The 25957-nt window shown below is 41.1% G+C and overlaps 1 protein-coding gene across 1 annotated transcript in view; it reads right to left on the bottom strand.

Annotated features, from left to right (window-relative positions):
• The window catches only part of tenm2 (teneurin transmembrane protein 2), an 899715-nt gene that overhangs the window by 12448 nt on the left and 861310 nt on the right, over positions 1 to 25957 (bottom strand). Inside the window, 8 exon segments of the mRNA XM_034181532.1 lie at positions 9059 to 9189; positions 9417 to 9684; positions 11887 to 11997; positions 12166 to 12576; positions 12734 to 13003; positions 13086 to 13643; positions 13840 to 14136; positions 14292 to 14527. Coding sequence (XP_034037423.1) covers positions 9059 to 9189; positions 9417 to 9684; positions 11887 to 11997; positions 12166 to 12576; positions 12734 to 13003; positions 13086 to 13643; positions 13840 to 14136; positions 14292 to 14527 — 2282 coding nt within the window.

Below are 25957 nucleotides of genomic sequence, written 5' to 3' on the forward strand. Positions count from 1 at the left end.
TGTCAATGAGACAGGGGCGCCGGAGCGCAGCCGCTTATGCAGTCGACTTCCGCATCGCGGCTGCGAGGTCCGGCTGGAATGACGCTGCGCTCCGCGCCGCCTTCATAAACAGACTGTTGTCGGTCCTGAAGGAGCACCTGGTGGCTAAGGACTAACCGCGAGATTTAGATGGGCTTATCAATCTCGTTATATGGTTAGACAATCGGTTGGAGGAACACCGTCGGGAGCGAGACAAAGGACGTGGCCGGGTGCACGCCGTCCCTCTCCCTTCCGGTTCCGAAAGGGTTCCGCCCTCCCCACGCTCCACAGCCGCAGCGCTCCGTGTGGCAACAGCTCCCCCTGCTGACGTTGCTAGGGAAACGCACAGGGCCAAAATGGAACAGATGACAGAATGAGGAGGCTGGTCCGCGGGGAGTGTTTTCTCTGCAGCTCAAAAGAGCACATACAGAAAAACTGCCCCAAACGGCCAAAACGACAACACTCGCCCTTAGAGACTGAGCTAAGGGGGGGTCATAAAGTTCACGTGGGACACACACGTATTGCCACACGACTCCCAGTTACAATCCTGAGCGGGGATTTAACCCTTCAAGCCCCAGCACTGGTGGACACGGGGTCGGAAGGGAATCTGCTAGACAGCAGATGGGCTAGGGAGGTAGGGCTCCATCTTTTGGCGCTCCCTTCGCCATTGCAGGTGCGGGCACTAGATGGCACCCTTCTCCCTTTAATCACGCACAAGACACAACCAGTAACTCTGGTGGTGTCTGGAAATCATCGGGAGGAGATCGAGTTTTTTGTGACTCCTTCTACCTCCCGCATGATTTTGGGCTTCCCGTGGTTGTTGAAGCACAATCCCCGGATTGATTGGCCGTCTGGCGTGGTGGTTCAGTGGTGCGAAACTTGCCATCGGGTGTGTTTAGGATCCTCGGTTCCTCCCGATTTACATGCTAAGGAGGAGGTCAAAGTCCCTCCCAATCTGACAGCGGTGCCGGTTGAGTACCACGATCTTGCTGACGTCTTCAGCAAGGATCTGGCACTCACCCTTCCCCCACACCGTCCGTACGATTGTGCCATTGATTTGATTTCAGGCGTGGAGTTTCCGTCCAGCAGGCTGTACAACCTCTCACGACCTGAGCGTGAATCAATGGAGACCTACATCCGGGACTCATTAGCTGCTGGGCTGATCCGGAATTCCACCTCCCCGATGGGTGCAGGTTTCTTTTTTGTGGGCAAGAAAGATGGTGGACTCCGTCCATGCATTGATTACAGGGGGCTGAATGAGATTACGGTTCGCAACCAATACCCGTTGCCGTTGTTAGATTCCGTGTTCACCCCCCTGCATGGAGACAAAATATTTACAAAGTTGGATCTTAGGAATGCGTATCACCTGGTTCGGGTCCGGAAGGGAGACGAGTGGAAGACGGCATTTAACACCCCGTTAGGTCACTTCGAGTACCTGGTCATGCCGTTCGGCCTCACTAACGCCCCCGCGACATTCAAAGCTTTGGTAAATGACGTCTTGCAGGACTTCCTGCACCGATTCGTCTTCGTATATCTGGACGATATACTCATCTTTTCTCCGGACCCTGAGACTCATGTTCAGCATGTACGTCAGGTCCTGCAGCGGTTGTTGGAGAACCGGCTATTTGTGAAGGGCAAGAAGTGCGAGTTCCACCGCACCTCTTTGTCCTTCCTGGGGTTTATCATCTCCTCCAACTCCGTCGCCCCTGATCCGTCCAAGGTTGCGGCGGTGAGAGATTGGCCCCAACCAACAAGCCGCAGGAAGCTGCAACAGTTCCAGATAAGTGCTTTGTGACAGGAGCTGCACGTGTGGATGAGAGGTGGAGGTGGAATTCCCACCATTTGTTATTACTGGGTGTGCACACACCCACCTTTGATTGTTTCTGCTCCTCGCCAGCAGTACCAGATCCGACGCTCGGAGACGGTGGCCACCTGGGGACTCGGGACTTGGCGGCTCCAGTATTCTCCAGGTTCAGTGGCGGAGGAAATCGTGTGGTTCCGGTTCTTCTCAGGACAGACGTCTTCTATCCTCGAGCCTGCCCACACGTCACCTTTATGATTGACTATTGTCTTACATTTTGTAATCTGTTGTATTGTGGTTGTGCTCATTCACAACAGTAAAAGTGTTCATTTTTGACTCTATCATTGTCCGTTCATTTACGCCCCCTGTTGTGGGTCCGTGTCACGACACTTTCCGAACATTTACTCCTACAATCATTAGTATATACGATAAAAAGCAATGGTGACAGAACACAGCCCTGTGGAGAACCTACGGAAGAAAAACCTTTTGAGGATAAAACGCCATTAACCCGATCAGACTGCGACCTGTTGGAAACAAAATCCAATATCGAACCAATTACGTTACGCTCCAAGTTAAAAAGAGCCTGAAGTTTATCAGCCAGCGGATAGGACTGAATAGTATTGAACTCTGAAGAGAAGTCAATAAAAAGGAGCCTCGTATGAGTTTTTGAGGATTCCAGATGTTTATAAAGGAAATTTAACAATGTAAGTATTGCATCTTCAACACCTCTGCCAGCCCTGTAAGCAAACTGGAGCTGATCAAACTGTTCCTCCACCTGCTTCACTAACTCCTGCTTAACCAACCTCTCAAAGGTTTTCATCACCAAAGAGGTCAGAGCTACCGGTCAAAAGTCATTTAGGACCTTAGGGTTCTTACACTTAGCTACAGGCACCGTTTGTGTCTGGAGTGACTGAGTAAAGATCACTCTGAAGATCTCACTTAGCTGACCAGCACAGGACTTGAGGACTTGGCCACTGATGTTGTCAGGGCCAGGACTTTTACTAACCTTAGTTTGTTTAAATAATGATTTGACCATAGGCATGTCAATATCAAAACCAGGGGAATCACTGACCAAATTTCCCCTCATATGACTGGTTTCCACACTAAAATCATTGTTAGAAAATGTCATATAAAAGCTATTTAGTTCATTAGATAACATCATATCAGAGTTAAAACCATTTAAAAACACAGTGTTATTGCCTTTATGCAGGCCTGTCATTAATTTCATACCATCCCACACAGATCTGAGATCAGATTCACTAAATTTGGCCTCAATTTTACTCTTGTACTGAAATTTAGCCTTAACAATTTCAGCTCGCACAACCTTCCTAATTTCAGCATGTCGCGCGGCTTTACCGAGGCCCGAGGCGCCAGCGCGGAGTTATCTGACCATGGGTCTGAAGAAGGCACTGATGGCAGAGGAGGGAGACGATATCAAGAAGTCCCTGGACTTTTTGTCTGAGGAAATCTCTGTTGTTAAAATGCAGCAGAAATCCATTATGGAGCTGGTGGAAGAAGTGAAGGCTCTCCGGATCCAGAATGCAGAGAAAGACTGGCATCTGGTGTACCTGGAGAACCGTGTTGCGGAGTTGGAACAGTACACAAGGATGAACGACGTTATTATTACAGGAATTCATATTAAACCTCGATCCTACACACAGGCGGTGTCAGAAGACAGCGGAGGGGAGGCCAGTGAGCAGGAGGCCAGCTCAGTGGAACAACAGGTGGCTGACTTCCTGCAATCTAAAGGTATTCAAATGGACTGTAATAAGATTGAAGCGTGCCACCCCCTGCCCAGGAGAGAGGATGGAGACAAGCGAGCAGTTATAATGAGGTTTGTCAACAGAAAACATAAAATGGCATTGTTAAAACAGGGACGGAAACTCAAAGGAACAAACGTATTCATCAATGAACATCTGACCAAAAGAAACGCAGACATCGCCAGGAAAGCTCGTCTCTTAAAAAAGCAGGGAAAAATTCAACAGACATGGACATCCAACTGCAAAACATTTATCAAATTGAATGGAACACCAGAACAAGCGAAGGTTATGGTAATCAGGAACATCGAGGAACTGGACAAATACGACCAATAAGGTATGAGGACACAAACACATCACAACACCATGACACAGACCAGAGGAACCTATTCATCTACTACATCATCTACATCTGGAGACAAGAAGGATATAACTCAAAGGATTGCTGATCATGGAAAAGTAGAACTGAGAACATTTAAATACACAGACCACAATGTACTGGACTTGGAGCACGATATAGACCCGGACAATAATTTTTTCTCAAATATCAATGACAGTTGTTACTATTATACAGATGAACAGTTTAATCGGATCATTAAAATGGATAATAAATTATCAATAATCCATTTCAACAGCAGAAGTCTATATGCAAACTTTAACAACATTAAAGAATATTTAAGTCAGTTTAAAAAAATATTTAACATAATTGCTATATCAGAAACATGGATCAATGAAGATAAAGGAATGGATTTTGAACTGGATGGATATGAATTTAACTGTGTAAACAGAAAAAATAAGAGTGGAGGAGGAGTAGCTGTGTATGTGGATAAGAACATGGATTATAAAATAGTAGACAATATGACAACTGTGATTGATAACTTATTAGAATGTATAACTATTGAAATATGTGAAGAAAAAAGCAAAAATGTATTAGCTGTATATATAGAGCACCAGGATCTAGTATTGAAACATTCACTGACTGTATGGAAAAAACATTCTCAAAAACTAATCAAAAAACTGTGTTCATTTGTGGTGACTTAAATATTGATCTGCTCAATCCAAATAAGCATAAAATAACAGATGAATTTATCAGTATAATGTACAGTATGAGTTTATATCCAAAAATCACCAGGCCAAGCAGAATTACATCCCATAGTGCTACCTTAATTGATAATATATTCAGCAATGATATTGAGAATAACACTGTGAGTGGATTATTAATCAATGACATTAGTGATCATCTACCAGATTTCATCATTTATAATAGAAACCATCGGCGGAATCAGCCAGAGGAGAAAATAAAATACAGGCGAGTGTGGACAGAGGAAAACATGAACACACTAAAGAAGGATTTACAGGAGCAAAACTGGGAAAAGGTATACAGTGAAAGTGATGTTGATAGTGCATATGAAACTTTTTTACAAATATTTACGTCATTATATGATAAAAATTGTCCAATTAAACAAGACTACAGAAAACAAAAAATCCAAGATCGACCATGGATGATGAAAGGGTTACGAAATGCATGTAATAAGAAAAATACACTGTATAGAGAATTCATAAAACTAAAGACTAAAGAGGCAGAAAATAGATATAAGAAATACAAAAATAGATTAACTAATATTATACGGGTATGTAGGAAGGAATATTATAGTAACATATTATATAATAACAAAAACAATATTCAATCAATTTCAATCAATCAATTTTATTTATATAGCACCAAATCACAACAAAAAGTTGCCCCAAGGCGCCTTATATTGTAAGGCAAGGCCATACAATAATTACGGAAAAACCCCAACGGTCAAAACGACCCCCTGTGAGCAAGCACTTGGCAACAGTGGGAAGGAAAAACTCCCTTTTAACAGGAAGAAACCTCCAGCAGAACCAGGCTCAGGGAGGGGAAGTCTTCTGCTGGGACTGGTTGGGGCTGAGGGAGAGAACCAGGAAAAAGACATGCTGTGGAGGGGAGCAGAGATCAATCACTAATATTAAAGGAATATGGGCTATATTAAATAGCATTATCAAAAATGGTAATAAAAACAGAGTTACCCTCAGTATTTCATTGATAATAATGTTAAGAAGGAAAATAAGGATGAGGTAGTCAACGGTTTTAATAATTTTTTTGTAAATATTGGACCAAGCTTGGCAGAAAAAATTCCAGATTCCCAACCTGAGGATTGGGATAATAATCTCATAGAAAGAAATCCCTGTTCAATGTTCCTCACAGCAGTGGATGGAAAAGAAATTATAGACACTGTGAATAATTGTAAATATAAAATATCTACCGATTTATATGAAATTGATATGGTGGTGGTAAAACAGGTCATTGAATGGATTGTAGAACCATTAACATACATCTGTAACTTATCATTTCAAACCGGTAAATTTCCCAATCAAATGAAAATAGCTAAGGTTGTGCGTATAAGACTGGGGATAGACACCACTTCATAAATTATAGACCTGTTTCTTTGCTTCCACAATTTTCCAAATTATTAGAAAAGTTATTCAATAATAGATTAGACAAATTCATAAATAAACATAAATTACTTACTGATAGTCAATATGGATTCAGAGCACATAGTTCAACATCACTTGCATTAATAGAATCAGTTGAGGAGATTACAAACACCATAGACCACAAATTACATTCAGTTGGAATATTTATAGACCTTAAAAAGGCTTTTGATACAACCAATCATGACATATTAATCAATAAACTTGAACAGTATGGGATTAGGGGGGTGGTGTTCCACTGGGTGAGAAGCTACTTAAGTAACAGAAAACAGTTTGTGAAGTTGGGGAAATATACATCATCATGCTTGGACAATGCTTGTGGCGTCCCACAGGGGTCAGTATTGGGTCCAAAACTGTTTCTAATTTATATAAATGATATTGTCAATGTTTCCAAAATATTAAAATTAGTATTATTTGCAGATGACACAAGCATTTTTTGTTCGGGGGGGCGGGGGGGGGGGGCGGATTTGCAGGAGTTACTGAGGGGGATCAGTATAGAAATGGGAAAATTGAAAATATGGTTTGACAAACAAATTATCATTAAACTTAAGTAAAACAAAATACATGTTATTTGGCTATTGTAATACAGACATACAGGTTCAGTTACAAGTCGAGGGGGTAGATATTGAAAGGGTACATGAAAACAAGTTTTTGGGGGTGATAATAGATGATAAGATAAACTGGAAGACTCATATAAATCATATACAAAGTAAACTGTCAAGAAGCATTTCAGTTCTAAACAAAGCGAAACATATTCTGGACCACAACTCACTCCGCATTCTTTACTGCTCACTGGTTTTACCATATTTACAGTACTGTGCAGAGGTATGGGGTAATACTTATAAAGGTACAACACAATCACTATCAGTAATGCAGAAAAGAGCTATAAGAATTATTCATAATACTGGCTATAGAGCTCATACAAATCCACTATTTTTACAATCCAAATTCTTAAAATTCACAGACTTGGTTCATTTTCAAACAGTACAAATCGTGTATAAAGCAATAAACAATTTACTTCCAGCAAATATTAAAAATATGTTTTTTAACAGATCAGGGGATTACAGTCTGAGGGGGAAATTTAATTTAAAGCATCAGTGGGCACGAACAACATTAAAAGGTTTCTGTATTTCTGTCTGTGGGGTGAGGATGTGGAACAGATTGGGAGTGGGGCTCAAGCAATGTCCAAGCATGAACCAGTTCAAACAGCGGTACAAAAATATGTTTTTTTCTAGGTATAGGGAGGAGGAAGGGTAATGAGGGTTAGGGTGTTTTTGTTTTTTGCTTCGGCTTGTAAATATATAGTATTTTGTATGTAAGTAGGTATGTGTAGGTGTATATTTATGTTTGTGTGTGTATATATATATATATATATATATATATATATATATATACATATCGGTTTAGGTGTGTAGGAATCTATGTGTATATGTGGCAAAGGGTATTACTGGTTGTGGGGAAGAAGGGGTAGGGATAAATAAGCTGATGCTTCACCCTACCCCTTTTCGGACATGTTGGGTACACAGTAGGAACTTTTTTTGTTGTTGTCTTCACTGATCTGATTTGTTGTTGTATCAAATGTTCGAAATAAACAGTTTTCATTTTCATTTTCAGCATGTCTTCATGTCACCACTATTAAACATAGTCCTCTTTTCCCTCAGCAGATGTTTCAGTTCTTTAAATATCCAGGGCTTATTGTTAGGACAAGAAACAACTGTCTTAGTTGGGATCACAGTGTCCACACAGAAGGACATATAACTGCATACAGCATCTGTCAGTTCATCAGTGCTGCTGGATGATTTCTGAAAGATGGACCAGTCAGTACAGTCAAAACAGCCGTGTTCCACACCTGAACCACTTGAGCCTGCACTTTGTCTCTATGCTGCAAAGGTGTGTATGTGGGGAGAAGATGCACCATGCTGTGATCAGAAAACCCTATAGGAGGACCAGCAACAGACTTGCAGGCTCCCTGAATAGAACCATAGCAGAGATCCAATATTCTTTTTCCCCAAGTGGGATAGGTGACATACTGGGTGAAACTGCTCAGCATCTTTTTACAAGTGACATGAATGAAATCACCAAGGAAGAAACAGGGGACATCCAGAGAGATAGATTGTAGTCTTTGAGCTACAGAAAAGATGACATCAGAAGCAGTTTTGATGTCAAAAGTTATGTTGACATTATTACCAGTGTTTCAATTATTGTGTTTTTGTTTTGTTATCCCCTTATATCGCCCTTATAAGTCCACAAGGGGGATATAGAAATGCACACCATTATAACTTGTACAAAATTTATGGGATGTTAAGAAATTTGAAAAAGGCATCCTCGGTGAGTTCAAATTTGAACAAGATGGAGTTTAGAGTAGTATAAGTAGTATAGAGGAGTATAAGAGTAGTATATCTCACTGGCCTGTGACAGCCTGCAAATGGCTTCTGTGCAGAAATTTGTGCAGCTCAGCGTGACCTTCACCTCGCCTCAGTCGCAGGGCAGCACCTGCGTGTCACTTGATTTTTGAACAGACCAAAAAATTCATGTGATAAACTTCCTCGCCAGTCGTCAGGCAGGCATGTCGTACTGCTCACCACGTCATCTGCTATCTGCTAACCGTCTGCTAACCGATCTGCTGTCATTCTGCAAATTATTGTAAAAATTATGCCCTGTGATAGCCTGCTATCCTGTCCAGTACCATGCCTCTCAACCAATGACTGATAGGACATGCTCCCCATGACCCTTAATTGGAATAAGTGGGTATAGAAAATGAACAAATGAATGTAAGGATTCTCAGGTAATTTGAGTTTGAGACCACTGACACTGGGAATTGTCAAACACTTGCTTGAAAAAAATTAAACATCACTGCAGAACTTAAATAACATCTACTTGAAAACAAACAAGGAAAACTGAATCATTATCACAGGGAATCTGTTATCATGGACTGTTGTTTTTCATCACACCCAGCAAATCATACCTGTCCATTCTCACAGTGCTGAGTGGCGTGCAGCTCGTACGGCGGTTCGACAAAGTAGAGAGAATGTCGAGGGAACCCTGGGATGATGTTACTGAGCTGGAAGCCAAACATCACCAGCCAGCTCTTCACATCTACAGGAGCACAGTGAGTGACAAAGTTAAACACAGGAACAAACCGAATGAGAAGCATCAGTCTTCGTTAATTCAAAGAACAACAACAACCACCAAAGGATAAATTTCGCTTTAACACAAGTGCCAGTGTGAATACATGACAAAGTTGAAGTTGTGATTTAAATCACCACCTTAAAACAAAATATGTGGTAGAAATCTAACAAAATTCAATGTGTGCAACAGCCTACCTGTGACATAGTTTTTGACATCCAACATATCACTCAGGGGATTGTTGTTCTTGAACATGTACAGATTAAATGGAGAAGGATCTTTCCCAATCTTCGGCCAGATGGTGTAGTCAGGCGAGGTCCAACGGCCAGCTAAGACATCATAGTCCCGCTGAGTGAAGTGGACCAGTTTAGTTAAAGGGTCATAAAGACCTCCATGGAATCCAACCACTAACTGGAACTCTGGGTTAGAGTCCAGATATACCTCCCCATAGGCTGTGTACTGCACCTGGATCATACAAACACAGGTAAGATCAAGGCACAGGGTCAGCTACGTACAATACAGCCTCCCTCTGGATGATCAGGATTCTTCGCATGTCATACTTCAGCATGGCCAATATTTGAGCATCTTACTGTTTGTTGGTCAAATAGGAGAAATTACATTTTGCTGACAGGAATACTTATTCAATTTTGACATTAACTTCTGTGGCATTAGAGCTGAGCTCCTCTACTTGAGTGGAGATACTGTTTTCCTGGCATTGCAAACAATTACAGTCTTTTCATTTCAAACCTGCCTGAGGACTGTAAGATAGGAATTCTTGTCCCACTCTAGGAAGGAAAGGGTAAAAGGTAATTGCCTGGAAAGGAAGAACTATATGGTATTCCACTGCTTGCTGTGTCTGGAAAGGTGCTTGCAACAATTATTCTTAACAGGACTGATTTTCAGTTTCTTGCCTCTCATAACTGGAACAGTTTGGTTTTACACCCAGAAAGTCAACCACTAATTGCATTCTAGATCTGGAAGTAGTCACTGAACGGCACAGTGAATATTGGCAGTGCGCTTTTGCAGCCTGTGTTGATTTTTGCAAATCACTTGATTTGTATCACTGAGCTGCTCTCTGGACTCTATGACAATTCATAGGATCTGCAGTTAGTTGATGGACATTATAGTTAGTCTATACACAGATACTCTGAATTTTTCTCAGTGAATACTGGCATTCATCAGGGATGTGTTGTGGGTCCAATGCTGTTCAATACTTGCATGGCCTAGATGTTTGGTAGTGTTGTGGAAACCAGCAGCTTCGGGCTTCAGTTGCTTCTTTTATGAGGAATGGTTTACTGTCCTTGACTTTGTGGACAGTGCTCTGATGACAGCAGTTCAGAAGCTGAGTAAGAGTTGGTGTGCCTCGGTTTGTAATAATCCTGGATCAAGACTAAGATCCAGGCTTTCAGTGACTTTCTGGACTCAACCATCAGAATTGTATCTATGTGTGGAAACTGTCAAACTTGTAGAGATGTTCACTTATCATGACAGTACCATATAATGTCTTCCTGACCAGAGATATTTGGCAATTGAAATGTTTTTAAAGGAGAACAAAGGTCCTAGTCTGTAAAGTGTTGGTGCTTCCTGTCTTACTTAATGGTTGTGATAAATTATTTTTTTGACACCCTGAAGAACTTTTCAAATTGAAACATTGGTAACTTATTTGTTCTTTTAGCCAGCATCTCATTGATACTGACGTGAACTTCTTTTTCACTATTTTGAAGCCACAACATATTAGCCATGTGACAGATCATGTGACAAGTTTGTCTGTGCATTAAGCAGCATGCACATGCCTCCTTCACTGAGTATCTTTGTGGCTGAAGATGGCCATGGGAAGCCCAAGTTTCATTTGGCTGAGGCAGATAGATGGCTACTTTCAAGATGTGTGACTGGACCAGTTGTCTACCTTGGTGGGTGCCATCCAGTGCCCAAGATGGTTCCATAGTGTGGTGGATGCTGCAACTTGCGGCACCAGCGCATGCTCCTAGACTCGTCCTAACTGTTTATCTGGCGGGTGAGAAAGCACTTTGAAGATTATTACTATCAAATTTTAAAATAACGAGGTTAAAATGTTTAAAATATGCCCTGAGTGACTGTAGGATGAGTGAAGCATTGCTGTAACTTGACCCCAGCGGAAGTCAGATCAGGTCTGTAAACAAGTGCTGGTGCTGTGAGCGTCCACACCCAACACCACATGGAACGGTCCTGAGTTAAGATTGGCTAATACCCAGGCAGACCAGCACTCCATCCTTATCTCTAAAAGTAGCCATCCATCTGCCACAGCCAGGTGATATGTGGACATGCTCTTGGCCTCGTCCTCAGCACTAAGACACTTTCTGAGTCATGCTTACATAGCCATAGTGTTGTAATTGATGTTCCATCACAATAAGTAGTCCACCTGCTGCCCTCAGCAGTGTGATAACATGGATAACACAAACAAACATTGAGCACTGAAGCTGAACACTAAGTCTTGAGTACCAGTATTTACAAATTGACCTCTAGCATAATTTTAATTTTTAGACTGTTTTGTAACCATCTAAATTTTCTTTTTGTGTGTGTGTGCTTTAAAGAATAAGGGCTTCATGAAACTGAAAAAAAAATCATTGTGATCGAAGCATGTGCGGAGGGTGTGTCTGGAAGCGAAACTTAAAATACTTTGGGCTTTACCTGTTTGATCATCTGTCCATTGCTGCTGAAGACGGCCAGTGGTGTGCCAGTGTTGTCAGAAGCTATGTAGTATTCCTCTCCACTGCTCACCTCCATAGCAAACAGATGACCCTGATCAACAGACAGTCAGAAATCCACCTTTTGTGTTAAATTACACTTACGTATTAATCAGTCCATTTGTTGTGCCATGTTTCCTGAAATTATAGCATCATTAACTACTGATATGCGAAAATAAAAGATAAAGAGGATGTTGGCACACCTGTTCTTTCCTATACTTACCTGTAAGTCATAGTAGAGAGAGGAGATGTCTGAGCTGGAGTGGTTGAAAATGTGTGTGACTCTGGTTGGGTGGTTGAGGTCAGCATAGAAGAACTGAAGGTGTTGTCCCAGACTGTTCCTCGTGGACACCCTGCGGCCCAGGCCGTCGTAATGATAGACAACGCTCCAACCACCGGGCCCTCGATTGTAGGCCCGCAATAACTGACCTTTAGAGTTATAGTCAAAAACATCAGATCCTCTCTGGCTGAGGAAGCCATCTTCATCCAGGCGGTACTGGACATCTCCCAGACGTGTAATACGATCTCGAAGGTCATAGCGAAGTGGCATAATCCGGGCGCTGTTCCCAGGATTCAGCAGGTGGAGGTTCCCATTCAGGTCATAGCTATAGCGCCAGGTAGACCAGTCATTCACCTGGATATAACAATGAGATCCATAAACATAATTGGATATCTTTACCTATATCATATCCAAAAACAAGTAATATAACCCTAAATTATGAATCACAAATGACCTCATGTGAAACGTCCTTGAGCATTTGAACTGAATTCTCTCTCCACTAAATATTCACCTTGACACCGCTGAGCTGTCCATCTCCATCATAATCATAGCGGTACTGAGTAGTGTTGGCGTAGGGCCCAATTTTGAGCTCTCTCTTCACCACCCGCCCCATGCTGTCATACTGCACTGTCATCCAGTACATAAGTGAACGGAAGATCTCATATTGGACCTCCTTGATGCGACCATGGGTGTCGAAATGCTTACTCAGCGTCATAACGGCAGTGGTGATGATCTGATTAATCTCGTAGTAAATGACTCCAAACTTTCCAAAGTGCTCCACCTATAGAAGGAATAGAAAGATTAAAAATTTAAGAATATCTTATTACTTAAAGGTGAGAGGTGATCAGAGAGCATTTCCGCACCTTGCCAGAGATCTCATCATATCTGTAGAGGTCAACAGGCAATAGTGTCTCACTGATAACTGGCTTCATGCTGGCAATGCGGAAGCTGTTGTCATGGTAGGTGTAGTCGAATCTCGCATTGACCATTCCTTCCTCACTGAAGCGGTAGATCTGCTTGTCGATAAGTGGGCCCATTTTTCGATAGCGGATGGTGCATGAGAAGACTCCGCTCTGCAGATTGACCATCTTCAGCACCCCGGCTGTCTCGTCATAGCCAAACGTGACAGCAGTGCTGTCGTACACAATCTCTGACAACTTGGCCAACTTGCCATACTTGTAGAGGACACGGCGACCAGTGCCTAGGAAATATGTGGCCTGGGGCCGGCCGTCCTCACTGAAGTCGTGGATGATGGAGGCATTGCTCTCTGGGGGGTTGTAGGTGTTACGGATGTAACCGACTGAGACATGTGTGAACATTGTGTGGCGGGCCACACTGGGCATGGTGACAGCTGTGACCCGACTGGAGGCATCAAACTCAAAGATGTACTGTCTTTGACTCTGCAAGAGTAGCACCATGGACTGGAAGCAGAGACAAGGGAAAACACAGAATACTTTAACACCATTAGAAATAATTTTACTTGCCTGCTCTGAAATAGCACCAGCAACTCTCAGCATAAAAATGGTCTCTCCTTTCACAATAATTCAGTCTAAATCAATCTTTCTTGCCTTGCTTTGGTACGTTTTAAAGCCATTATGGACAAAGATAGTAACTCACTTTGTCAAGATAACTGTAGCTCCACACCTTCCCATCCACAAAAGAACGAGACAAGATCCGTCCCTGAGGGTCAAACTCTGTCCTCTCGCTCATGCTCCCCCTCTGCAGTCCCACAAGCTGTCCGGTGGCAGAATAGGACACGTTGACCACTGCCAAGCTGCTACTAGGTAACCACATAGCTGGTCGTCCCTGAGCATCGTACATGATGCGCAGCATGAACTTGCGGTGATCATCATAAATCTTTTCCGTGCGCGTGTTGCGGTCAAAATCAATGGAGAGGAGGTTGCGTCCGTGGGCCTGTTTAAAAAAGACAAACAGAAGAGATTCGTTTGAGTGAAGCCCACCTTTTCAAGACAATTATTATGGGTATCTAAAAGTAGACTGTGATAATTATGCAAGGTGGGCTGAATAAACATGCCTATCACTGATTTATTAAAAAAAAGTCAACTCACCCTTAGTTTCCTGCCAAACACTGTGATCTTGCCCTTTGTCTGCTCCTTTCGCAGACGCCACTCAATGGAGTTGAGGCCATTGTCGGTAGGCAGTGTGATGTTCCTACGACCAATCGTAGGGCTGACTGAACCTGCCAGGATGTGGGGCTCTGTGTGGAAGCTAATACCCATTCCATTGGCATACATCACCCTCAGGGTGCCATTGTTACACAGCTGGTAGCTGTTCCTCACCTGGTCTGAAGGGGGAGACAAATAAAAATAATGATGATAAGACGGCAAAGGAACCAATATCACAGGGTTTACCACCCTTTATTTGTTTTATATATTCCTGTATACCAAACTGACTTGAAGTAGCCACCTGTATCATATAAATGACAATAATTTCCACATTATGTTCAGATTAAGCAAAATGTTCATCTACTGTGCATATCATTAAACTTTAAACCAAAATATGCACCACCACCACTACCACCAAGTGCCAATAATCACCCCTAAAGATGAAATAATACCAATACTTCTGTACTTCATCAACTTGGGGTCTCATGATTGTGTCCTAATTTTGGTTTCGATACGGCAAAGCTTTGCTGAGATGTGACCTCATTTCTTATTTGGTGGTTTCTCCATCAACTTCAAGTGGCTGTGATAGAGGAAGGTTTTGAAAAATCAACTGGTCTACAATACAGAATTGTGAGACTGGGTACACAGTAAAATCACCAGTGTAAAACTAACACTGACAGTCAGAGTGGGACCATATGTACACTGCTAGTGTTAATTTACACTGGTGAATTTACTGTGTATGAAGATCAAGTGTGCCAGTTTGTGTGAAGACCGGACAAAATGTGTAGCCTGTGAACATTTTTTTAGTCTTTACAATAAAATGCCATAAAGAGGAAAATTATCTCTGGCAGAAATTCACCTTGGCTTGTTGGAGTACAGCTATTGAAAAGAATGGCAGGACTGTCCAATCTCCAACCTTCCTTTTCTCTCAAAAATTCTTGAAAGGGTAGTTGTAAAACAGCTAACTGATCATCTGCAGAGGAATGGTCTATTTGAAGAGTTTCAGTCAGGATTTAGAATTCATCATAGTACAGAAACAGCATTAGTGAAGGTTACAAATGATCTTCTTATGGCCTCAGACAGTGGACTCATCTCTGTGCTTGTTCTGTTAGACCTCAGTGCTGCTTTTGATACTGTTGACCATAAAATTTTATTACAGAGATTAGAGCATGCCATAGGTATTAAAGGCACTGCGCTGCGGTGGTTTGAATCATATTTATCTAATAGATTACAATTTGTTCATGTAAATGGGGAATCGTCTTCACAGACTAAGGTTAATTATGGAGTTCCACAAGGTTCTGTGCTAGGACCAATTTTATTCACTTTATACATGCTTCCCTTAGGCAGTATTATTAGACGGCATTGCTTAAATTTTCATTGTTACGCAGATGATACCCAGCTTTATCTATCCATGAAGCCAGAGGACACACACCAATTAGCTAAACTGCAGGATTGTCTTACAGACATAAAGACATGGATGACCTCTAATTTCCTGCTTTTAAACTCAGATAAAGCTGAAGTTATTGTACTTGGCCCCATAAATCTTAGAAACATGGTGTCTAACCAGATCCTTACTCTGGATGGCATTACCCTGACCTCTAGTAATACTGTGAGAAATCTTGGAGTCATTTTTGATCAGGATATGTCATTCAAAGCGCATATTAAACAAATATGTAGGACTGCTTTTTTGCATTTACGCAATATCTCTAAAATTAGAAAGGTCTTGTCTCCGAGTGATGCTGAAAAACTAATTCATGCATTTATTTCCTCTAGGCTGGACTATTGTAATTCATTATTATCAGGTTGTCCTAAAAGTTCCCTAAAAAGCCTTCAGTTAATTCAAAATGCTGCAGCTAGAGTACTAACGGGGACTAGAAGGAGAGAGCATATCTTACCCATATTGGCCTCTCTTCATTGGCTTCCTGTTAATTCTAGAATAGAATTTAAAATTCTTCTTCTTACTTATAAGGTTTTGAATAATCAGGTCCCATCTTATCTTAGGGACCTCATAGTACCATATCACCCCAATAGAGCGCTTCGCTCTCAGACTGCAGGCTTACTTGTAGTTCCTAGGGTTTGTAAAAGTAGAATGGGAGGCAGAGCCTTCAGCTTTCAGGCTCCTCTCCTGTGGAACCAGCTCCCAATTCAGATCAGGGAGACAGACACCCTCTCTACTTTTAAGATTAGGCTTAAAACTTTCATTTTTGCTAAAGCTTATAGTTAGGGCTGGATCAGGTGACCCTGAACCATCCCTTAGTTATGCTGCTATAGACTTAGACTGCTGGGGGGTTCCCATGATGCACTGTTTCTTTCTCTTTTTGCTCTGTATGCACCACTCTGCATTTAATCATTAGTGATTGATCTCTGCTCCCCTCCACAGCATGTCTTTTTCCTGGTTCTCTCCCTCAGCCCCAACCAGTCCCAGCAGAAGACTGCCCCTCCCTGAGCCTGGTTCTGCTGGAGGTTTCTTCCTGTTAAAAGGGAGTTTTTCCTTCCCACTGTCGCCAAGTGCTTGCTCACAGGGGGTCGTTTTGACCTTTGGGGTTTTTACGTAATTATTGTATGGCCTTGCCTTACAATATAAAGCGCCTTGGGGCAACTGTTTGTTGTGATTTGGCGCTATATAAATAAAATTGATTGATTGATTGATTGACTGTCCCCAGTTAGTTTACTAAATTTCCCAACTATTTACCATACAGTTTCGTGCTGACACATGCATGGACAGACAGAGGGCAACACTAAATTCCCTGTCTCGGGCTTATCAGCCAGCAGGCTATAATTACTTTTATGATTTACAGCTCAATGCATGATATAATAATCAATGATTTATGAACTGATCAACATGATGTCCTTGTAAAGCCGCGGTATAATTTACCCAGTTGGAAAGGTAAAGGGTAGATAGACCAGATATATATATAATATATATGCCACTTCCAGACCACCATCCTCCTTTGTTTGCGTCCAGTGTGCAAGAGACTGTCACTTGAGAGTGGGACTCTACAGTCACTCTAGGAGATGCACACCCAATCCCTTTTTAATGGATGACTGAACTGATGAGCTGAAGGATCCAATACCAGATCCAGTATTTTAGGACAACACTAGGTGGGGCAGAAATGAAAATTCCAGTTTTTTCAGCATTCAGGTGAAAGAAACTGGCAGCCATCCAATCTTTTATTGTGTCACAGCATTTAATTAAAAGTGTCAATTTGACTGTTTTGAGATGTAGATGACACATAAAATTGAATATATCTGCAGAACAATGAAAACAAATATCCTTAAAGTAGGGAAACCCTCATGGATGCTGGACTCGTACACAGTAGTGATGGAAGTGTAAAAGTGTGCATGCACCAGGGCTAAAATTAGAAACGATGCACACACGCAGCATCCGGATAGTGTGCTGTAACAATTTGCCCTGTGTGACTTTGTGCCCTGATTTACCCTACTCAATTTACAGTACTGGGCACTGGGATTCAACAGCACATACAAAATATTACACTGCATTTCCATGCAACAAAATGTCATTGGAGACTCTGAGAAGGGCTGTTTCCAGGTAAAGTTCTTCAATGACCTGCTCTTTAAATGTGACAAACTACAGAGTGGTGCCATGCCTAATTTGCCTTGTAATGCACATCAAAATTGATAAAAAAAAAAAAAAAAATTCCACCTGTTGGTTGTATTTAAAATATCTCATGCTTAGTTTTTCCTGTCTTCCATTGCATGAGTCATATTCTCTTCTCTTAGTTGTCTTTTCATAACATCTTTTGAATTTTCCCTCACATGCTTAAGCAAATCTGCCTCAATAATTTTCAAGAAGGTCAATGAAAAAAGAACTAAATACTTTTTTCTCTAACTGCAGCTAAAGACAGTGTGGCAGGAACATCAGTGTTAGCAGACTTGGACGATTCCTTTAATGAGCTGTCTATGTAAAAGTCAGGCGGGGGTGTCCACTTGACTCGAATTTTGATCAAATTTTCACCAATTACCCTTCAAATAGATTGATTAGGCATGGTAAAGTTTGTTTTTCCATCAGGCAAAATTTTACTTGAGTTTTGGTCAATTCAAATTTGATGTCAAAACAGCCTGAAATCCTGTTACATTTAAATATACGTATAGTAAAAATGCTCAACTTTGAGGCAACACTGCCTATCTTAAGTTTGAAAAACTGGCTATGGGGCATCATCAACCATCATCCAGATATCAAGGATTAATTGTCCATCTGGTGGAACTTTTCCACATATTTCAGTTATTCAAACTTTTTGAAAATCATATGTTTCCTCCCAGGGTCAAATTCTGGAGGAGTAGGGAAACTGAAAAATGCTCATGAAATGAACAATATTTGACATATCTCAGCAAATGAAGTATCGTTTTGTATGTTTTTGGGTTTGAGGAGTTAATTTATGGGGTCGTTTGTATGATCCAAGGTCAAGGTCATTGAGAAATGTCAAGGTCATTGTCTCATTTGTCCATATTGTTTAAGTATTTTCCATATTAAACTACCCCTCCCAGTCAGGTGAATGTCCAAATACCTGTCTTTTGTTAAATAATCAGAGATCTATTTTATCAGCTTTAGAATGACACCATATATGGTCTGATTTAAACAGTATCCCTACTTGAAAAGTAAACAAATGTAAACTAACATGAACTCTGTTCCAGGTGAGCAATTACCAAATTATCACATCAATCAATCAATCAACTTTTTTCTTGTATAGCGCCAAATCACAACAAACAGTTGCCCCAAGGCGCTCCACATTGCAAGGCAAGGCCATACAATAATCATGAAACACAGTCTACGTCTAAAGCAACATAACCAAGGGATGGTCCAGGGTCACCCGATCCAGCCCTAACTATAAGCCTTAGCGAAAAGGAAAGTTTTAAGCCTAATCTTAAAAGTAGAGAGGGTATCTGTCTCCCTGATCTGAATTGGGAGCTGGTTCCACAGGAGAGGAGCCTGAAAGCTGAAGGCTCTGCCTCCCATTCTACTCTTACAAACCCTAGGAACTACAAGTAAGCCCGCAGTCTGAGAGCGAAGCGCTCTAATGGGGTAATATGGTACTATGAGGTCCCTAAGATAAGATGGGACCTGATTATTCAAAACCTTATAAGTAAGAAGAAGAATTTTAAATTCTATTCTAGCATTAACAGGAAGCCAATGAAGGGAGGCCAACACGGGTGAGATATGCTCTCTCCTGCTAGTCCCCGTCAGTACTCTAGCTGCAGCATTCTGAACCAACTGAAGGCTTTTTAGGGAACTTTTAGGACAACCTGATAATAATGAATTACAATAGTCCAGCCTAGAGGAAACAAATGCATGAATTAGTTTTTCAGCATCACTCTGAGACAAGACCTTTCTGATTTTAGAGATATTGCGTAAATGCAAAAAGGCAGTCCTACATATTTGTTTAATATGCGCTTTGAATGACATATCACATACACATACACATGATTCTGCTACAAATACAACAAAGAAGGAATCACACCATAAGTTTTAAACCTTTTATCTAACATTGCAGCAATTATACTTTAAAGGTCAAGGTCACTCAGACACATTAAGGTAAATCATACATCAACATCTTATTTCAGGTGCTTTAATATAGCGTAAGTGTCCACCACTATCTAGAATAACAGATGCATTCAGCAGCATTTAAATGCTGTGAAATTGTACCTTTTTGTCTTTTGTGGGCTGGAATAGTGAACTGGTTTAAGTGAAACTATGCTTGACCCAGAACTGTAAGTAAAACAGTTAAGTTTCACCAGTATTGATGTAAAAGTATGTATCTACTGTATCTTGATGAGGAATAATGTGATACAAATGCAACACGTTGAAATAACAAACCATTATTTATTTAGTTCAATATTTTACATCAACCAATCTACTTCTGTGTTGCAGTAAGCTAGGGAAAACATTATACTTTTTGTAAGATGACCTTGAAATGCCTCTTTACCTTGACATTCAAAGTTAAGTAATTATTATATAGGATACAAACAGTATACAACTTGCACTATGGCTGTATGTTTGAATGATATAAAGATCATCCTACCAACAACACAGATATATGTCTTTAATGTGATATTTGGGAATAACTGTCTTTGAAGAGAATTCTTATTAATCTATATTTCATGTGCTTTGGAGCTAACATACTGCTTAAATTAGGTCATATATGGTATTGTTCTAAAGCTAATGATAGCATCTCTTCAAATATTAATGATAGGATGATATTTAGACACTCCCTTGACTGTGAGATGTGGTGAAATGTTTGAAATAGATGAAAATATAGGAAAATGAGACATTGACCTTGACATTTCTTAATGACCTTGACCTTAGATTACACAAATGACCCCATAAATGAACTTCCCAAACCCAAAAACATACAAAGCGATACCTCATTTGCTGAGATATGTCAAATATTACTCATTTTTATAAGCATTTTTCAATTTCCCTACTCCTCTAGAATTTGACCCTGGGAGGGAAACATATGTATTTCGAAATGTTTGAATAACTGAAATACACAGAAAAGTTCTGCCAGACGGCCAATGAATCTTTGATATCTGGATGATGGTTAATGATACCCCATAGCCAGTTTTTCAAGCTTAATCAATCTATTTGAAGGGTAACTGGTGAAAATTTGATCAAAATCTGAGTCAGGTCATGTGGACACCTACAGTAGTGTTCAGAATAATAGTAGTGCTATGTGACTAAAAAGATTAATCCAGGTTTTGAGTATATTTCTTATTGTTACATGGGAAACAAGGTACCAGTAGATTCTCACAAATCCAACACGACCAAGCATTCATGATATGCACACTCTTAAGGCTATGAAATTGGGCTATTAGTAAAAAAAAAAAGTAGAAAAGGGGGTGTTCACAATCATAGTAGCATCTGTTGTTGATGCTACAAACTCAAAACTATTATGTTCAAACTGCTTTTTTAGCAATCCTGTGAATCACTAAACTAGTATTTCATGAAAAACTGTGGTTATACAAACCACAGTTTTTCATGATTTCTTCACATCTGCGAGGCATTAATTTTGTTGGTTTGGAACCAAGATTTTGCCCGTTTACTAGTGTGCTTGGGGTCATTGTCTTGTTGAAACACCCATTTCAAGGGCATGTCCTCATCAGCATAAGGAAACATGACCTCTTCAAGTATTTTGACATATCCAAACTGATCCATGATACCTGGCATGCGATATATAGGCCCAACACCATAGTAGGAGAAACATGCCCATATCATGATGCTTGCACCACCATGCTTCACTGTCTTCATTGTGAACTGTGGCTTGAATTCAGAGTTTGGGGGTCGTCTCACAAACTGTCTGCAGCCCTTGGACCCAAAAAGAACAATTTTACTCTCATCAGTCCACAAAATATTCCTCCATTTCTCTTTAGGCCAGTTGATGTGTTCTTTGGCAAATTGTAACCTCTTCTGCACGTCTTTTATTTAACAAAGGGACTTTGCAGGGGGATTCTTGCAAATAAATTAGCTTCACACAGGCGTCTTCTAACTGTCACAGCACTTACAGGTAACTCCAGACTCTCTTTGATCATCCTGGAGCTGAACAATGGGTGAGCCTTTGCCATTCTGGTTATTCTTCTATCCATTTTGATGATTGTTTTCCGTTTTCTTCCACACGTCTCTGGTTTTTTTGTCCATTTTAAAACATTGGAGATCATTGTAGATGAACAGCCTATAATTTTTTGCACCTGCGTATAAGTTTTCCCCTCTCCAATCAACTTTTTAATCAAACTATGCTGTTCTTCTGAACAATGTCTTGAATGTCCCATTTTCCTCAAGCTTTCAAAGAGAAAAGCATGTTCAACAGGTGCTGGCTTCATCCTTAAATAGGGGACACCTGATTCACACCTGTTTGTTCACTGACTGAATGCCACACTACTATTATTGTGAACACCCCCCTTTCTACTTTATTTTTTTACTATTAGCCCAATTTCATAGCCTTAAGAGTGTGCATATCATGAATGCTTGGTCTTGTTGGATTTGTGAGAATCTACTGAATCTACTGGTACCTTGTTTCCCATGTAACAATAAGAAATATACTCAAAACCTGGATTAATCTTTTTAGTCACATAGCACTACTATTATTCTGAACACTACTGTACATAGGCAGCTGCTTGATTTTTACATAGACAGCTCATTAATTACATCAAATCTATGCTTAAACTCAGCCAACCAATCACAGACATTCAAAGGTAATCTGACTGTCAGCATCATCCTGTGATATTAAAGAGAAAGCAGATGCTTCTGCCGAAAACAGCTGCATTAGAGGTACACAGCACAAAGAAAGGATTTGTCTGCCAATCGACGTTCATGTTAGGGAGAAATCACATCATGTGATGTGCACAGGCAGATACATTTCTGCTCACCTCCCTACTTCCATGTCACCACTAGGGGCAGTGACATACAGTACCAGAAAGTTCTGCATAGAAAATGCCAGGAATGTAAACAGTTTTTCAGTATTAGCGTAGCTTGACTGCAGCATTTGAGAAGCTCAGTGAGGAATCAGAGTGTTTAGGTTTAGAGCCAGGCTTTCAGTGATATCCTGGACCATCAGAAGAGTATCTGTGATGGTCTGTCAGCAGCAGCATCATTAATGTCCCTGTGTCCTCAGCCTTTGAAATCAGATGCCTGGGAAGAGCAATTCAATTCAATTTCAAATCATTTCATTTATATAGCGCCAAATCACAACAAAGCTGCCTCAAGGTGCTTTACATGAGTAAGCATGTAACCTTACCAACCCTTAGAGCAAGCACACAGGCGACAGTGGTAAGGAAAAACACCCTCTGATGATGTTGAGGAAGAAACCTCAAGCAGACCAGACTCAGAGGGGTGACCCGCTGCTTAGACCAATCTAACAGTTACAAGGTTTTTACAGTTTTTACAAAGCTGAAGATGCAGGAAACAGAAAACCAGAATAACATCAAAAACACAAAGAGCTTATGGCATCATGAGGTCACTGGACAGAAGATATCTTTGGAGGAGTAGGAAGGTCCAAGTCTTTAGGGTCCTTGTGCTTCTTCTCTGTCTGTATGTTTGTGAGACTTGGACACTAACCAGTAACCTAAAGTGACAACTGGAGTTCTGTGGTACAAGGTCTCTTCAATGGCTCTTGAAGTACCACTGGAATGATTGTGTCAAATGAGCATGTACTTCGCAAGACTCAGCTGAAGATTATCACTTGCAGTGGGGGTGAGGGAGTGTCAGCGACAATATTTTGGCCATATGGTTTGTTTCTCTGGGCTTCATCCACTGAGGGTCCTTTGCCTTGAGAAGGCCAAGGGCATACTCACATTTTCATCTGGTAGGGTCAGGTACATGGTGACCTATGGGTGGCGGGAGTGGACCAGTTGTCTGTCTGGGTGGTTGCCATCGAGGTCCCAGGTTGGTTCTGTGGTGTTGTGGATGCAGCGACCTGCAGCACCAGAGCATGGTCCCAGACCTGACCTGAGTATAGTTTTGCATCTGGTCTCTCACGGGGAGATTACGTAATTACTGGGTACTTACGTTTGGTAGCTGGTGGTGTATCTGGTTAGTACATTTGTTTCAGTGAGAAGGTCTCTGGTTCAAGAAGACCACTTGTGACTCATTGTCCATATGGAGTTGTGTCAGGGGGGCATATGGTGTAAAACGTCAATCCCAGATTTTCTAAAGAACTTTGTACTGAGTGGAAATTTACTTGCGTGTCTCGATTTTTGGTATAAACATATACACCAAACACGACTGGAGTGTCTCCAGTTTTTCCTGTTATTTTGTCAGGATTCAAATACGTCACCTGGCTGCAGCGGTAAATTCAACCAATCAGCTTCTGCCCGCATGCAGCACAGACAGCACCTTCTTGAGAGTTGGGAGGGCTGCACGTCATCCCTTGAAAAACCCTCTGTGCTGTTTGATTACCCATAATTATTCTTCTCAGCCTTGGCCAAAAGCGAGAAAGGCATGCCGCAGCGCAGTAATGAAAACCGGCCTTGAGCCTATATGCGCGCCTGAAGCTAATTTGCTCCTCCGCTTCCTGAAAACAGAGGTTTTGATCACAATGAAGGGACTCGAAAGTGAGATAAAATTGTTTTCAGCTCAGAAATATCTGTCAGATGCAGAGGGGGAGCTTTTTATTTCGTTTCCAAAAAAAAAAGGTGAGGGGGATCAGATGGTGCCTCCCTTTGAAGCCTCGCTGTAAATGACAGTAATCCATAAGGCCAATTTGTAATAAAGCTCCAGGCACATTTTAACAATGCCTCAAACAGACAAGTGAAGCTTTTTCTATTGACTTGGCAGCAGCAGCCTTTAGATAAATCTCCTCCGCTCTCTCTGTCTGAACAACCTCTGTAATAAAACAGGGTGGAGAGAGAGAGAAAGAGCTGGAGGGCCAAGGAGAATTCACTGTGCACGAGTTAATGAAGAGAGGGAAGGACTGAAAGAGAGAGCGAGAGATGGTTAAATGAGTATGTCAGCAGAGGACAGTGTGGAAACCCGCAAAGTGCAGCATAAACCTTAAATGACTTACAGCTCTGTGAACAACTTTCTCCTTTTTCCTCCCACAATACAGGTGAAACACTAAATACATCTGCAACTTTTTCTCTCTCAGGAATCAGACTTATAGTCCACAGTCTGCATTCAGACTTCTGTCAAGCCACTGACAGCGGTCAGGGGAAGAGACAATTATTCTCTTTCTTCTCGTTCTTTTAAACAGACCAAATAAGCTCAGGGATCATGGGAACGGTTCGAGAGCTCTGTGCATGTGTGTGTGTTTGTGTGCGAGAAGGCTTGAGGGATGAGGAGGATTCACTCCGCACACAGTTAATGAATTTTGCTGTGATGATATTCAAAAGCAAGATGATCCCAGCTGGGATTAACAGCCATATATTGGTAATTTTACTCCAAGAGAGGCAGAGAAAGGGAGGGGGAGGGGGACTAAGGGAAATAATCTTCCAAAGCATATGCATAACTGAGTGAAAATTACAACACATTTAATTAGAATCAGTCCGTGCGCGCCAAACATCACACGTGTTTTCAAAACCTAGACGCAGTAATTGTAGAAACTAAACAGTCTGACCTAGTTTAACTTTAATTACGGTTACATAATCTTAATCTGATCCACAGTACTGTGAAAAAGCCTTAAGCATCTCCATGTGTATGTGTTGGTTTTTGTGCTTTTCTTCAATATTGAGGTACAAAGTTGAAATTTCTAAATGTTACTATATCTATACATAAAAATAAAATATTAGAGAATTTTGTATATTTTATGAAAGAAAGTCATACATCATGCTTTTATTTGCAAAAGCATGTAACGTGGCTGGTTTAAGGTGCCTTGACACTTGCACGAATTGGATTCACTCACTGGTACACACGTAAACTGACCGTAAACTGTGTGTGAGCTGTGCTTGGCTGCGTGCCAGGGTGCAAAGAAAATTTTGAAATGTTCAAAACTTCTAAGCATGCATTAATTTCATGAACTAATTGTGAATGTTGCGCAACCTATTTGATAACACTGCATGTCAATGCATTTCATTGCGCGCAGCTCATCTGAGCAATTATGATGAGATGTTACATCTACTGTAAACCTACAGTAGTGTTCAGAATAATAGTAGTGCTATGTGAC

Source organism: Thalassophryne amazonica, chromosome 11 (genome assembly GCF_902500255.1).
Source record: "Thalassophryne amazonica chromosome 11, fThaAma1.1, whole genome shotgun sequence".
In the NCBI taxonomy this organism is placed as follows: Eukaryota; Metazoa; Chordata; class Actinopteri; order Batrachoidiformes; family Batrachoididae; genus Thalassophryne; species Thalassophryne amazonica.